At 44.5% G+C, this 15,676-nt stretch overlaps 1 protein-coding gene across 3 annotated transcripts in view; it reads left to right on the top strand.

The window, feature by feature from the left end:
• The window catches only part of LOC145406659 (opioid-binding protein/cell adhesion molecule homolog), a 201,637-nt gene that overhangs the window by 174,922 nt on the left and 11,039 nt on the right, over positions 1-15,676 (top strand). The window contains exons 4-5 of one of the 3 annotated variants that reach the window (XM_080277744.1): positions 7,857-8,018; positions 12,850-12,984. In XM_080277744.1, the coding sequence (XP_080133870.1) occupies positions 7,857-8,018; positions 12,850-12,984 (297 nt within the window). Of the gene's footprint in view, positions 1-7,853; positions 8,019-12,849; positions 12,985-15,676 lie in introns of all 3 variants that reach the window. The other 2 variants (XM_080277743.1, XM_080277745.1) reach the window with 2 other exon arrangements.

Genomic DNA, 15,676 nt, shown 5'->3' with positions numbered 1-15,676 from the left:
TCATGTGAGAGTTTTAGTAATTTTTTTTTCTTTTTTTTTTTTTTAAGCTGGGTTGCGCTGGAAATTCTCTGGCCTTCATTTTTTCCCTCCTTTACCAGTCTTTCCTTCTGCACACATTTCCTTTGCTCCTTAACATCCCTGACCCTTCCTGCCTGCCGTATCTCTCCCTCCCTCCCTCTCTCTCTCTCTCTCTGCTTATCTGTCCTTCCTCCATGCCTTTCACTCCTCTTCCTCCCTGTTTACCCCTCCCTTTTTCCTGTTCCTCTCTTCTCTTCCTCCCTGCTCTCCCCCAGCCTCCCCCTTCTGTCTGATCATCCCTCTCTTTTCCCTCTCACCCCTCCCTCTTTCCTCATCCCCCTCCCTCCTTGCTTGCATGCTTATGCCTCTCTTTTACATCCCCCCCATCTCTCTTTCTCTCACTCTTCTCCCTACTCTTCCCTCCCTGCTTCCTCATGACCTATAATCCTTTTCCTCCCTCTCACCCCTCTCCCATTCCTGTTACCTCTCCATCCCCTCACTTCCCTCTCTTCTTTCACCTCACCTACCCTTCTCCCTTCCATCTTCCCCTTCCATCTCCCTACCCATCTCCGCTTTCCATGTTCCCTACTCCCCTTCCCTCCTTTCTCTCACCCCTTCCTCTTCCTACTCATTCCCTTCCTCTCACTCCTACTTCCTCCCTCTCACTCCATCCTTCTTCCTGACTCATTCCTCCTTACTCTTACCCCCTCCCTGCTCCCTCCCTCCCACCACCTCTCCTATGCCTCTTCCATCCTCACTCCTCCTCCAACCTACCGCCCTTCTCTTTCTCCCTGTGTCGACCATATATTTGGGTTCTATTCAGTCAGCTTCTCTCGCAACATAGACTGAGCCTCGTTTTGTCTCTTCCTCTCATTTCCCCTCTTGAGTCATTCTCTGTTTCTCTCATCTCCTCTTCCACCTTCTCCTCCTCCTCATCTATCTTCTACTCCTTTCTTCCTTCTCTCCTTTACCCATCTTCTTTCTCTCCCATCCATCATCTCGCCTACCCCCTTTCCCCCTTTATCATATCCCTTTTCTATATCTCCTTCCCCCCTCTTCTTCACACCCCCTACCTCCATTTTCCCTCTCTCCCTTTACTCACATTTCCTTCCTTCTTCCTACGTTAGCTCTCTCTTTCCTTCCTTTCCTTTTTCCATGTTTCTCTCCTTTTATCCCCATCTTTCCTCCAAGTTTTCCCTCTCCTCTCTTTCTCCCTTCCTGCCATTTCTTCGCTACTTTTTCCTATAGTCAGCCTCCCATTCCTCCCTCCCTACCTCCCTCTCTAGTGCTTCCTCTTCCTTTATGTGCATTCTTTTCTAGTTTTATGCCGTCCTCTCTCTCTCTCTCTCTCTTTCTCTCTCTCTCTCTCTCTCTCTCTCTCTCTCTCTCTCTCTCTCTCTCTCACGGCAGCTTATTGTAACTTACCACCAATTTCTTTCTCATTCTGTCACCTACTCTACCATAAACTCTTCTCCCTTTCAAAATTTACTCTTCCTACCGCTCACACAGCTCCCTGCCAAGCCCACCTTCTCCCCCTCTTTCCCCGCCGCCCACTTCCACCCATCAGGCCCCCACATTTCTCCCCCTCTTTACGTCCTCCATTTCACCCAACTTCCCCACTTCACCCTCCCATCCACTAGAACACTTGCCCTAAAGAGTACCTCCTCCATTTCTTCCCTGCCTGCTCCCTTACTCCCCCTCCCACTCCCCCTCCTGCTCCCCTACTCCCTTTTCTACTCCCCTCTCCTGTGCTCCGTCCACTCCTGGGCTCCTCTAAGAACTTCACTTTATCTGTCAGTTTCAGGGAGCCTAGCACTTTTGCCCAGCCTGCTTCGTCCTTCCCCATTTGCTCTCAGACAGTTCTCTCTTCCTCTCTTTCTCCCCTTCTCTCTTTCCTCCCCTTCTCCATATCTTCCCAGCTCTCCTTCTCCCCTTCCTTCTGCCCTCCCCCTCCTCGTTTCTTTTCGCCTCGGCTGGTCTTCGCTCGCACTATTTTTCTCTTTCCATTCTCCCCCGTTACCCCGACTGCCCCTCTTCTCTTTTCTCTTCCCTTCCCACTTCTCCCTCACTGCTTTTCTTCCCCCTTCTCCTCCCCATTTGCTCCCCGACATCATTCCTCTCCTTGTCCCTGGTTCCTCTCTCTCTCTCTCCCTTCTTTTCCCACCCTGACAGTTCATATCCCAGACTATTTCTCTTCCTCTCTCTCTCTCTCTCTCTCTCTCTCTCTTCTCCATCGTCCCTCTGACTGGCCTTTTCCTTCTCCTTCCTCTTCCTCTCCTCATTTTGCCCTCAGCCGGTTTCTTTCCCCCTTTGTCTCTTTTTTTTTTTTTTTCTCCCTGTCCACTTTCACCCATCAGTGTTTCTTCCTTCCTCTTCCTTTTAATATTCCTCCCCTCCTGTTTCTCTCTCCCTGAATGTCGTCCTCTCCCTCTTCTCCTCGAACGTATTATTCTCTTCCTCCTTCTCCTTAAACATTCCTCCCTCCCTTTCATTCCCTCTCATTCTTCTCGGGACTTTTTCCTCCGTTCCCCTTCCCCCTGACTTCTCTCCCTCGACTCCCTCCCTTTCCGTTTCTCCCCCCTGTTATTTTTGTCACCTCTCCCTCTCACCTCAGTTACTTTTGTTTTCTCCCTCTCCCTGTTCTCTTTTTGCGTCTCCCTGACTGCTCTTTTCTCCCTGTCACCCTTCCTCTCTTGTTCTCCTTCTTTCCTCTTCCTCTTAAATTTATCTCCAGCTCCGTCAGTCTCTCTCTTTCTCCTTGTCTCCCTGCTCCCCTCTCCCCTGTCTCCAGCGACCGTTCTTTTCTCCCTTTCTCCCTTCTCCCTGACCTCTCCCCCACTCCCTCCCCATCCCTAACCTCCCTCCTACCCCCCTCTCTCCCCTGATGGCTCTCCTCTTCCCTTCCGCGTCCCCAATTGACTGGCTGTCCTCTTCCCCCTCCCCTCCTTACTTCCCTATTTCCTCCTCTCCCCTACCCTTACCCTCTGACCCCTCTTCTCATGCCCCTCCCCTCCCCTTCCTATAGGTCGTTCTTTTCTTCCCCTCCCTTTCTTATACCCCGCCTCCCTAATCACTTCCTCTTACCTCTCCTCTTCCTCTTTGACCACGGTTTCCTCTCTTCCTCCCCCCGACCTACTCCACACCCTCTGGTGTAATCATTCCCCCTCCCTCTCCCTTCCCTATAAATCATTCCCCTTCCTCCCCTTCCCCCTCCCTTCAGCCATTCTCACTTTTCGTACTTCCTCTTCCTCCTCTTGCTCCTTCCTTTTCCTCTTCTTGCTCGTTCGGCTTCCTCCTCTTGCTCCTTCCTCTTGCTTTGTTCACTTCGTCCTTCCTCTTCCTTCTTCCTCTCCTCTTCCTCCTCTTGTTCCCTCGTCTTCCTCCTTTTGCACCTTCCTCTTCCTCCTCTTGCTCCTACCTCTTACTCCTACCGTTTCCTCCACTTGCTTCTTCCTCTTCCTCCTCTTACTTCTTCCTCTTCCTGCTTGTGCTCCCTCCTCTTCCTCCTACCTCTTCCCCCTCTTGTTCCATCCTCTTCCTTCTCTTGCCCCTTCCTCTTCCTCCTCTTGCATCTTCATCATCCTCCCAACATTCCTCTCCTTTCCTCACTACCTTTGACGTTCCTCCTTCCTGAAGCCATCCCCTTCCTCATCCCCCCCATCCATTCCCCCTCTCCCCACCTCCATCCTTTTACTCCCCAAATTCATCTTTCCTCCTTCCAATGAGCTCCCCTTCCTCCTATGGCGTCACGCCTCCCTTCCTGTTAGTCTTCCTTTTCTCCTTCACTTCTCGAGCATCACTACCTTCCCTCTTCCTCTTTTTTCCCTCTTTCCCCTCTTCCTCCTTCCCCTTTTCCCCTCTTCCCCTTCCTCCTTCCCTCTTTCTCTCTCTCTCCCCAACTTCCTCCACCTTCTCTCTCTCTCCTCAACATTCATGTCCCCCCTATCCTTTCTCAACCTCCTCCCCCTTCTTCAGCCTCCTCCCTCCCCCTCCTCTCGTCCCCCTCCCTCCCCCACCACCCCCAACACACCTCTTTACGCAGGGGAACATTTTTTTTTTCCTGTTTCTTTTCCCAGGACGAACGAAGAGGACACTGTCACTTGTTTGTTAGGTGCCTCTTTAACTCTCACTACTTTCATTTTCATAGCTTACTCTTTCTGCTCTCTTTTCTTTCTCTCTTTTCTCTCTTTTACTCTGTTTTCTCTCTTTTTCTCTCTTTTTCGCCTCTTCAGTCTAACATTCCTTGCTCTCTCTCACTGGTATTTTTTTTTCTTGATGGTTTCTGTTTCTCTTCTCTTTTCTCCACCCTCCCTTCTCTCTCTCTCTCTCTCTCTCTCTCTCTCTCTCTCTCTCTCTCTCTCTCTCTCTCTCTCTCTCTCTCTCTCTCTCTCTCTCTCTCTCTCTCTCTCTCTCTCTCTCTCTCTCACTCTCTCTCTCTCTCTCTCTCGTATTTTTATTACACTAGTTCTGATGAGCATATTTCCCATTGTATAAAACTTTTTAGGATTAAGACATAAATTTGGAAAAAGAGACTTCCAGTATTTCTCTCTCTCTCTCTCTCTCTCTCTCTCTCTCTCTCTCCTCATCATTCCTTCCTTTGTTCCTTCATTACTGTTTTCATTTCCCTTCCATACAAGTTTTATTCATTTTCCTCTTTCATTTTGCCAGTTCAGTTCTCTATGTTTTTTTTTTTATATTTTCCGTTTTCCTGCATTTTTCCTCGTTTCCTCTATCTTACTAGTTTCCTCCTCTTATTCTGTGGTCCTTCCTTTTGTGTTTGGCTTCTTGCTCCTCTTCTTTTCTCTTTTCTTTCTTATTTTCTTCCTTTTCTCTCTTTTCACTCTTTTTAATTTCTTCTTCGTTTTACCTCGAGTCTTCCCTTCTTTTTCCTCGTTTCTTCTCCATTTACTTCGTTTTCCTTTCCTTTCTTCTTTTCTTCCCTCCATTTACCCCCCTTTTCCCTCTTGTTCCTGTACCTCCTGTGTCCTCCTTTTTCCTCTCTGTTTCCTCAGTTCTTCTTCTTTATCTCTTTTCTACCATTCCTTCTCTCCCTTTTCTTTTTCTCCCTTTCCTGTTGTTTCGTTCCTTGCACTTACCCATTCCCTAATCTCCTCCCTCTTCCAATTTCTTTCCTCTTCTATTTCTTTCCTCTTCTTATTTCTTCCCCGCTTTTTCCTTCATTTTATCCCTTCCTCGTTCCATGTCACTCACTTTCCTCTCTCATTTTATTTTTCTTCGTTTCCACTATCCTTTTCCTTATGTCTCCACTCTTTTCTCCATGTCATCCCTCGTTTTCCTCTCCTTACTTTCCTCAGTTTCCTCGTCCCTCCCTCCCTCCAGCCGTCCTTCCTCTTCTCATAAATCCTTCAGCTCTTCTACTCTCCTTTACAATCTTTCCTTTATTTCTTTTAGACAAACATTTCTGTCTCCTTTTAAAATCTCTCTATTCTTTCTGCTGTTCTTTCTTTCAGTGTGCGTTTTTCTTCCATTCCCTTCTTCTTTTCGTCCGCATTTTCTTCTTCCATTTTTCCACCTATCTCCTTCCTCCTTTGCCACTCCTTTTCTTCCTCCTTTCCTCTCCGTTTCTATTCATCTTGTTTTATTTTCCCTTGTGTCCAGCGTCCTCTATTCCTTGTTTCCCAGTGACATTTCCTCGTCGTCGTCGTCGTCGTCGTCGTCGTCGTCGTCCTCGTCCTCGTCCTCCTCGTCCTCCTCCTCCTCCTCCTCCTCCTCCTCCAGCAACTGTGTCAGGAAAAAAAAATGCACTCCATGATGAATAATTGACCTGTTTCTCTCTCAGTCACCCTGCCACCTGTCAATCTTCACTTTTCTTCATTACGTCTCGCTGTTGTTTTTCACGCTCATCATCGTTAGTTTTTGCTTTCATTTTTAACAGATTTTTCGCATGATTCTTTTTTTTTTTTTCTTTACGCTTTTGTTAATTAGCTTTCCATGATAATTTTTTCGTCCTTCCTTCACCTGTTTTATTATAGTTGTTTTCGGTGCAATTTTTCGTCCGCTTTTTTCCTTTTTTTTTTTTTTGCAAGAATTTCCCCATAATTATTTTGTTTTGTACATGTCAAGGCATTAATTTTGGCTGCCTGTTTTCTTCAGTTACCCTGTTTTCCATGATTTTTTATTTATTTCAGTTTTCTTATATTCATCCCCCTTTTCACATACTGTTGCTCTTTTATTTTAACGTGGAATAAATTTTTGTCCTGTTGCAGCTTATTTCACGTAACTCAGTGGCAGAATAAGACAATACGAAAGCTCTACATCCTTTCTAAAGCTCTATTTTTGTGATTAGCGTCATACTCTAGTGCTAATCAATTGTTAGAGCTCAACATTGAAGATGGAGGGATGGCAGTTTTAGGCCAAGTTAGAGTAAAAAGGATATTCTGTGTATTAAGTCTTATATTCTCAATTTTTATGTGAGTTATCCTATGTTTTAGATTAATTTGAGTTCTTTTTCATGATTTTAGTTCTTCATATTGGTTAGATTATTATTATTTTTCACATGCACAGTTCCCGGCGTTTGATATATACCGTGTCATTTTGCTGGCCTGGAAAAAAAAAAAGATTCTGTCTCTCTCTCTCTCTCTCTCTCTCTCTCTCTCTCACACACACACACACACACACACACACACCTTGTCGGAGCAGTTGCATGTGAGAATATGAAGCACTTGAAATGCTTGGACAGAGCGAGTGTGTGTGTGTGTGTGTGTGTGTGTGTGTGTGTGAGAGAGAGAGAGAGAGAGAGAGAGAGAGAGAGAGAAAGAGAGAGAGAGAGTGAGTGACAGAGACAGACAGACAGACAGACAGAGACAGACAAACAGACAGACAGAGACAGACAAACAGACAGACAGAGACAGAGAGTGGTGTAAGAAAAGAGTAAAGAGAGAGGCATGACAAAAAAGAAGAGAGATGAGAGAAAGAAAGGCTTTAGGGACGGATATATCGGAAAAAAAAGAAAAGAAAAGAGGAAAACGAATGAGAGACAGGCAGCATGTAGTACGAGTTTCTGTGTCTCTATATCAAGGTGTGTATTTTGTATCTATCTATCTGTCTATCCATCTATCTATCAAGGTTGTGTATACTATAACCTGCATGTCAAAGTGTGTGTATTTATGTATATGTATGTGTGTATGCTTGTATGTATGTATTTGTGTATGTGTATTTTCTGCCTCCCCTCCGGTTTTCAGATATACAGTACAAACACAGACTAGCGGATCTCTCTCTCTGTGTACCTAAGCCTGTGTTGTATGTGTAGGTGTATTTCTCAATCGTGTGCATTTTTCTGTGTGTCTATTCTTGTCGTATACAGTTGTTTCTTCCGCAGTTCTCCATGAGGGGCGACATGAATACCGCGTTCTGTCGTTTAGCTTATTTGTGTGTGTGTGTGTGTGTGTGTGTGTGTGTGTGTGTGTGTGTGTGTGTGTGTGTGTGTGTAATCCGATTATGTGTATCTGTATGGATCCAAGCGTGTGTGTAAAATTGTTTGCCCCTTTAGCAGTGTGTGTGTGTGTGTGTGTGTGTGTGTGTGTGTGTGTGTGTGTGTGTGTGTGTGTGTGTGTAAACATAATACGGTAAATGGTTATATGTGCCTGTGTATGTTCACTGTGTGTGTGTGTGTGTGTGTGTGTGTGTGTGTGTGTGTATCATGTGTGTACAGCTGTCGTTTCCTCCATTTCTCAACAGGTGTCGTGGCTGCGATGAGGTGACAGCCAATTTCTGTCGTTCGGTCTCTATTGTATCTTAGTTTATTGATGCACCATGTACGTATCTATGTGTGCGTATCTCTTGTGTGTTCAATTGTCGTTTCACTCGTCCCCCAGCAGGTGTCGTGGCTGCGGCGACGGGACTACCACCTGCTGTCGTCCGGCCTTCAGACGTACAGCAGAGACGAGCGGTTTGGCGTGGTGAGGCCTGAGGACGGCGACGATTGGATCCTGCAGATTAAGTTCGTCCAGAAGAGGGATGAGGGCGTCTACGAATGCCAGGTGAGTGTGTGTGTGTGTGTGTGTGTGTGTGTGTGTGTGTGTGTGTGTGTGTGTGAGTGGGGGTCAGGTGTGGAGAGAAGCAAAGTTCGAAAAATCACTCCTAAATTGAGAACAACCGTCTGAGAATACCGAGAACGAAGTACAAAAGACCCCCATCTTATTGCAAGGTTTAAGATGAAGAGAAAACGGGCCAGCAGTCTTCTCCCCTTCCCCTTGGCCGTCACTGGTATTGTTCTAACAGCAAAATATTCGGCGTTTTTCGTTCTCCATCTCTCCAGCTGTCATCCTCAGCATATTCTTCATCATTGTTTTTATTATTGGCTTCTCTCTCTCTCTCTCTCTCTCTCTCTCTCTCCACCGGGTAGAAAAAAGTTCTCTCTTTCTGTTTCCACCATTGACTCTTCGCTCTCTTTATTGTAAAAAAAAAAAAAAAAAAATCTCCTTTTATCTTTCCATCATATCCTCCCGCTGAATGAAGACTTTTACGCTTTTTTTCCAGCTGATCTTACTTTGAACCCAAGAGGAAAATTTATTATTTATCTTGTTTTTCCATTCCATTTTTAGCAATTTTGGATGACAGCTTATTAATATATATTTCTTGGTACCGGTACCGTCAGTCGTGTCCTGGATCTATTTATGAGAGAGTTAATTGCCACTTGGAAAAAATAAGAGGAAAAAATTCTCTCTCTCTCTCTCTCTCTCTCTCCTTAACGAATAAAGCGACACCTCTGGTTGTTACAAATATTCTGTCTAACTCTCCCTCGAAGGTATTGTGTGTGTGTGTGTGTGTGTGTGTGTGTGTGTGTGTGTGTGTGTACTGGGATAATATTTTCGCCGTGTTGTCAGGAGGTATTGGACAGTATTACCCGATGAGACTGGACTGGTACTGGTGTTCCTCTCTACTTGCTCCCTGATCGTAAATTCCTTTGGGGTCTTTCATTTTGGTGGTCCAGTGCTTTACGGGGAGGTGTGCTTGTGTGTTTATGGTCTTCGATCCCTTTATCAGGTGTGTGTGTTTGTGGAGGGGGTTGTGTGTGTGTGTGTGTGTGTGTGTGTGTGTGTGTGTGTGTGTGTGTGCTTGTTCGTATTCATGTGGAAGTTTGTGTGTTGGTTCATAAGTATGTGTTTGATTTTTGCACATGTGTGTTTGTTTGTGGTGTGTGTATTTTTATGGTGTGTTTTTTTTGTGGATGTTTTTGTACTTGAACCTGGTTTTGTGTTTCTGTATGTGTATGTATATGTATGTATTTATATATGTATGTATGTGTATCGTATGTAAGTCTTCAATAATACATGTCGTTGCCGTGCTTTCAACCCCCCTCCCCCCCGGGCGCTTCTTCCAGGACAAAATGAAAAAAGGAACGAAGCAAAGAATTTCCTTCAAAAGTTGCGAGTGAAGCAGGAATTTTTAAAGCGATGAAAACTTATTCTTTCCAAGGAAAACAGTGGAAACAAAAACAAGGAGGGGGTGAGTATGTCCTCATATATATAGATTTTACGTTTACTCTTTTTAGTGATGCTGAAGCTTGGAAGGTTGAGAAAGGACACAGTTCTGAGCAGTTTATGTATCTGTGTTTGTGTATTTTTGTCTGTCTCTCTGTCTCCGTGTGTGTGTGTGTGTGTGTGTGTGTGTGTGTGTGTGTGTGTGTGTGTGTGTGTGTGTGTGTGGTGTGCAGCCTTGTTACCCTTAAGTTGCTGATTTGGTCGTATAGTTCGTATATAGATCGTAAGAATAACAAAAGTACGAGAGGCAGGGTACAAGACACAATATAAGACTGACGAGTATTGAGGACGAAAGTGTACTGAAATACTGAAATAGAGCTAGGATAGAAATAGAGCTAGGTTTAGAATTGAGCTAGGATTAGAGCTAAGATTAGAACTGAACTAGGACTGGAGAAGAGCTAGGGTCCGTTCTCAGCAGCCACGTACTTAAATCAGGGTATTGTCGCCTTATTTATTCAGACAGCTGTTTAATCTTGCAATAGCTGTAGGGAATATGTACTTTAAAGCGAGTACCTAGAATTGTTGAGTGATTTTCTCGGAGATGTTTATACGCAGAGGTAAAGTTGGAAGTAATATAATAGAGTGTGCAAAGTTCCCCTAGTATACGCGCGCGCATGCAGGCACGCACGCACACGCACACACACACACACACACACACACACACACACACACACACACACACACACACACACACACACACACACACACACACACACACACACACACACACACACACACACACACACACACACACACACACACACACACACGTAAGCTGACAATTATACTTATAGCGTATTATGATAAACGGTCAGAGAGAACGACAATACATCCAGGTATAGGAGAGAGAGAAACACACACACACACACACACACACCACGATAGCTTTGTGTAATAATTCATAGCCTGTCGAACAACGCTGCCGGTACACTGCACAAACAGAAATTGTAAAAACAGTGCTTGAAGTACCGTAGCCGTAGGGAGTTCTCTAATTTTGTATTTTTGCTCACATTTGATATATAAAAATTAGTAAATAAATAGACAAAATATGTATGTATGTATGTATGTAAGAATTTTTGTGTATGTATGTATGTATGTAAGAATTTGTGTGTATGTATGTATGTATGTAAGAATTTGTGTGTATGCATGTTTGTATATATGAATGTAGTACAGTTCGCATGGCCTCCTACCAAGTGATGTTGTTGACAGTCCTGCACTACTCCCTTCAGAGTCTGCACTGAGCCCTGAGGCGGAGGGGGGAGGGGGCGCTGATCCCTATGTACTCAGCAGAGAGAGAGAGAGAGAGAGAGAGAGAGAGAGAGAGAGAGAGAGAATGGGAGGGAAAGTGTATCAGGGAATAGGGGAAAGGAGAATTGAATCACAGGCTTGGATTTCGCTACTACTACGGCAAATAGTCTTAACATTTTATGAAGAATTCTGTTAAATTGATATTACAGAACTAACTGATTTACGATGAATTGCTGTAAACCGGCACCTCACACACGCAATACCGCCCCCAGCTCAGATTCCTGGCAGTGGGGAAATTGCAAAGACGTCAAGGGAGAGGACATGTGATTTAATTGTGAGTGAGTGATGCGTAATAAAGCAGTGTGATGTATTGTGTGGCCCTTGCGTGTCCATCACCACACTGCCTGCCTCTCACACCACCTCACCACACCCCCTTCCCTCTCTCGTCACAGACCCTTCATCGCGCCTCCTCCTTCCCCTCTCCGCTCCTGCTTCTCGTCACTCTGCCATCATTTCACGTCTCTCCTATCCCATCGTCCTCCATCCCTTTTCTTTCCACCATCCCCTTTCATCCCCCTGCCTCCTCACCCCTTTCCCCTCCTTACTCCTTCACTCTCCCTTATTCACCTCCTCTCACTTCTTCCATTTCCCTCCCCTGCCTTCCCACATCACCCATCTGCCCCTTCACGTTCCTCTTCACTCCGTCTTCCGCACATATCTCCTACCCCTTGCTTTACTCTCTTCCCTCTTCCTCCTCCCTCTTGCTCTGCTCCCCCCTCTCCATCCTCTCCTCATCCACCTCTCCTCCCAAGCCTCCGGCCTCAGCTTCCCTTCCCTCTTCCCTTCTCCCTTGCCTCCTCCCCTCCTTCCTCTCGCCCCACCTCAACTCTCACCTGGTTGATTGACGTGACGCTCCGGGAGTTTGATTGACCTCGGGCAGTCAGCACCAATATTAATAACTGTAGCTTGAGCAATATTACTTATAATAATAATAACAAAGTAATAATAATATTGATGATGATGATAATGACAATGACAGTGATGATGGTTACGGTCTTTCAGAATACTCGTAGCTAAATAATATAGCCTGTTGTTAGTTGCATTAGTACACCTGAGTTAATCCCACCATGACAAGGTATTCGTCAGTTGTAAAGGTGTAGCAACCTAGAGGCTCCTATGACTCACTCTCAGCTAAGTAAATTCGTCTGGCGTTAGCTGGAAAAAAACAACCTGAGTTGTTCCGCTCATGAGAAGGCAGAGATTAAACACAGGGAAGAAAAATATAGCCGTAGTGGCTGAGTGGTCAGCGTTGGTGACTGTGAAGCTGCCGGCCCATTAGCGCCAGGTTACGAATCCTGGTGCGGGCAATTGGCGTCACTGGACTCAGGTGTCCATCCATCCTGTAAGGACTTGGAGGTAAAATGAGTACGCAAAGTATCACCTAACGATTACTGCGGTAACCTGGTAGCTGCAGTGGCCTTGTATCCTGGGATATTGGGTGAATTAACCACCATAGGCTCAAAGGCCCAAGTCATGGAGATAAGAAGCGCTGCCAAGCGCTTTATGGCGTCTGCCCCACCTTACTTTACCTTTATGAAAGTCTCAGGTAACGCACTGCTCGGCGAATATTTTCCCATAAACAATAGTTCATAGATCTCGGATTCTTAGAGTTTTCTGTGTTTTGCAGCAATGAATTTTAATTACTAACTTAAACCTATAAAATACCTCTGACATATTTTAAGCAAGTGTAAACAAGTGTGCTAATAATTTATCTACGCGGAAGTCACAAAACAGTCATACAAAGATGGAAACTTGTAGTGAAATTTTCAGGTTACTGCACTGATTGACAAGCCAAATGTGTGTGTGTGTGTGTGTGTGTGTGTGTGTGTGTGTGTGTGTGAGAGAGAGAGAGAGAGAGAGAGAGAGAGAGAGAGAGTGAGCACATGAAGTCCTTGTAAAGTAATGCAGTTAACTTTTTATGTATGTCCAGTATACATGTGTATGTGTCCGCGTACGTACGTGTGCGTGCGTATAAAGCCCAGTACAAGCCAATAACCCGTCTTCCTAATCACGCTCACAGGTGTCAACACGGACGGGTCGGTACGGCTACCTGGTGAACCTGGCCGTGGTCGTACCGGAAGCCATTATATCCGGGTCGCCTGAACGCCACGTACAAGCAGGATCCACCATCTCTCTCCTGTGCGTCATTCAGGGCGTGAGTAGACTGGAATTTCATGAAGTGGTAGACTGAAACTTATTACTGTGTCTTCCAGGGAGCATTATTTAGATTTCCTGTCAATAATTGGTAGATTGAACACTTTTTCCTTTTCTCTTTCCTCTGCGTCATCCGGGCGTGGGTACTGAGGGATTTTCTGTTTTTTAAGTGATAGGTGTACGTGGATTAGGGGGGATTAAGTGTGTGGATATAGGTGGATGCGCGCTTAAGTGGTAGATATGACGGGATTCGCCATGTCATTCGTCTGCATCATCCTGGGCGTAAGTATACTTTGATTTATATTTTGTTAATCCTTTCAGCTAGACGGTGTGTGTGTGTGTGTGTGTGTGTGTGTGTGTGTGTGTGTGTGTGTGTGTGTGTGTGTGTGTGTTTTAAAACTTTTACTACTAGGATTATTGTTATCTTCTTTCATGTGATCTCTGGTGTGTGTGTGTTTGGTGGGTGTTGGGACTGGTGTTGGTAGAGGCTAGTGTTACGGTAAGCCTCTGATAGCTGGTGTTGGAGGATTTGCTCATGTATATTGCTGTGCGTCATTCAACCCTGACGTGTATGGAACGAATTTGAAACGTATTTTTACCGCTTTTGACTGCGGGTTTTGCACGGGTTAAGAATTTTGCGACAGATGAGGGCGCCCACCATCCACTCACTCAGTGTTGTGCTACCTTGAAATGAATCATCACTGAATGTTGAGTCAAATGATTTCCTTTATTACCACGTTGGATAGCATACATATAACAACATAACGCCTGGTGGTCTCGTGGTGTAAGGCGCTCCAACCGATTAGGGCCTGAAAAGGTTTACATCTGAAGGACGGTTGGGGTTTATTGCTTTCATATTGCCATTCAGGGGCGGGCGAGGCTGGTCACTTTTGCCTTGAATATCGGGAATGAGTAACCTATTCCATGGCCCCTACGCTCCAGCCTTCCCAAAGCGCTTAGTGATACGGGGATATTAATGACATCCCTTTCAGTTTGGGAATATACCTGTTCACTGTGTTTGTGTGGAATATGCCTGATTACCCTCGAAAGAAGATTTAAAATGATAATAATAAGGGAATGTGCAAACTAAGACTTCATATCACGCTGACATGGAATTGAGGTAAAAGAAACCCCGCAAAATGAATGACTTAGAGAGCAAACGAAATGAAGCAGGATACCAGACAGATAAATTTAGATATATTTTCGTTGCACTGAAATAAGTAATGAGACAAACACCTTTTATTTATTTTTTTTTTCAGTGAAGAAGGAACAAAAGGCCAGAAGCCCGTAAGGTTGTTCTCTCCCGGATAAAACAAAAACAAGATAACAGAGAGCCAAATTCAAGATGTTCATTTCGAGATGCCTGGACGCTTACCACTACTAAATAAATCAGTCACTGGAGAACGACAGCAGTGTTTGGGTATTGGCCTCGTTAATGTTTTCTGTAAGCACTTCTTGAATCGATGACGTTATTAAAGCCGTCGGGGCAGACATAGTACAAACTCTGGTGTCAAGTTTCGTAATTAAACTGCTATTCATGCAAACTCCGTGCGTAGGAATCGACAGATGTTAATGAGTTGATGTATGCCAACCCAAGTGATGTCCCTATTAAAGAGAGACTGGTGTATGAATTGCTTTTTTTTTTGTTTAATTTGTTTTTCCTTTCTCTGTTCATCTTCTTTAAAAAAAAAAAAAAAATCCCATCACCGGAGTCACCAAACCGAATGCATTTTTCAAAACAAGATTCGTGTCAAGATAACTTTATTTTTACCAGTGAATGGTTTTATGAATGTTTGTAAAAATATGTAGCACTAAAAGGAGCCATCCCCTGCAGTCTGACGATGCATGTTCTGTTATAGTCTTGGCGTCTACTAAGAATTTTTATTTTGATTACGATCGGTTTTCCGAAATAAAGGGGTCAGTTATAACCTATAAAAAAAAAAAAAAAAAAAAAAAAAAAAAAAAAAAAAAACTGGCACAGACCCTTCCCAAGCTGAATGAACTCGTCTGGAGATGTCAAAACAAACTAAAAAAAAAAAAAAAAAAAAGATATGTACTCAGGCGGAAGGAGTTAATATTTTTCGGGATATAAGTAAGTGATCGTTGTAATACTCTAAGCTGTGGTCGTGTTAATATTCAGGTTTTAAAATAAGTGATCATAGTAATATTCTTAGTTGTGGTAGACTAATTCCCCAGGGTTGGCCATAACTACACTTCCTGGCCACAGCTTCACTTCCTGGCCACAGCTACACTTCCTGGCCACAGCTTCACTTCTTGGCCATAGCCTCACTTCCTGACCATAACTTCACTTTCTCGCCATAACTTCACTTTCTGAGCTTGTATTTTGCACAGTCCGTTTTAGCTTGTAATTGCACAGTCCGTTTTAGCGACGTATCCAGCATCATGGGTGGGCAAAGTCTGTGGAATCCACGGCTTGTGTTTGATAGTCAAGTTTATTAGTAATTAATAAAATAAAGGAGGTGGAGACAAGGGGGTGGAGCCCTCAAAGTACACTACATTTTATTGTACATCCACACTGGAAACATATATATATATATATAATGATCATTTTCCCTTCTTATTAAAAAACACGAACACAGATGTTGTAATTTTCATTCTGGGTGGATGGGGTGTGGGTGAGGGGAAACATTCGTGACTTCAGTAAATCACGAATGTATGTTTGACTACGAATA

The sequence above is a fragment of the Coenobita brevimanus genome, chromosome 71, assembly GCF_032717465.1.
Source record: "Coenobita brevimanus isolate Jiangsu-jjx chromosome 71, ASM3271746v2, whole genome shotgun sequence".
NCBI classification, from domain to species: Eukaryota; Metazoa; Arthropoda; class Malacostraca; order Decapoda; family Coenobitidae; genus Coenobita; species Coenobita brevimanus.
The sequence above is the reverse complement of the archived record's forward strand: the minus strand, read 5'-3'. Positions and strand labels throughout refer to the sequence as shown.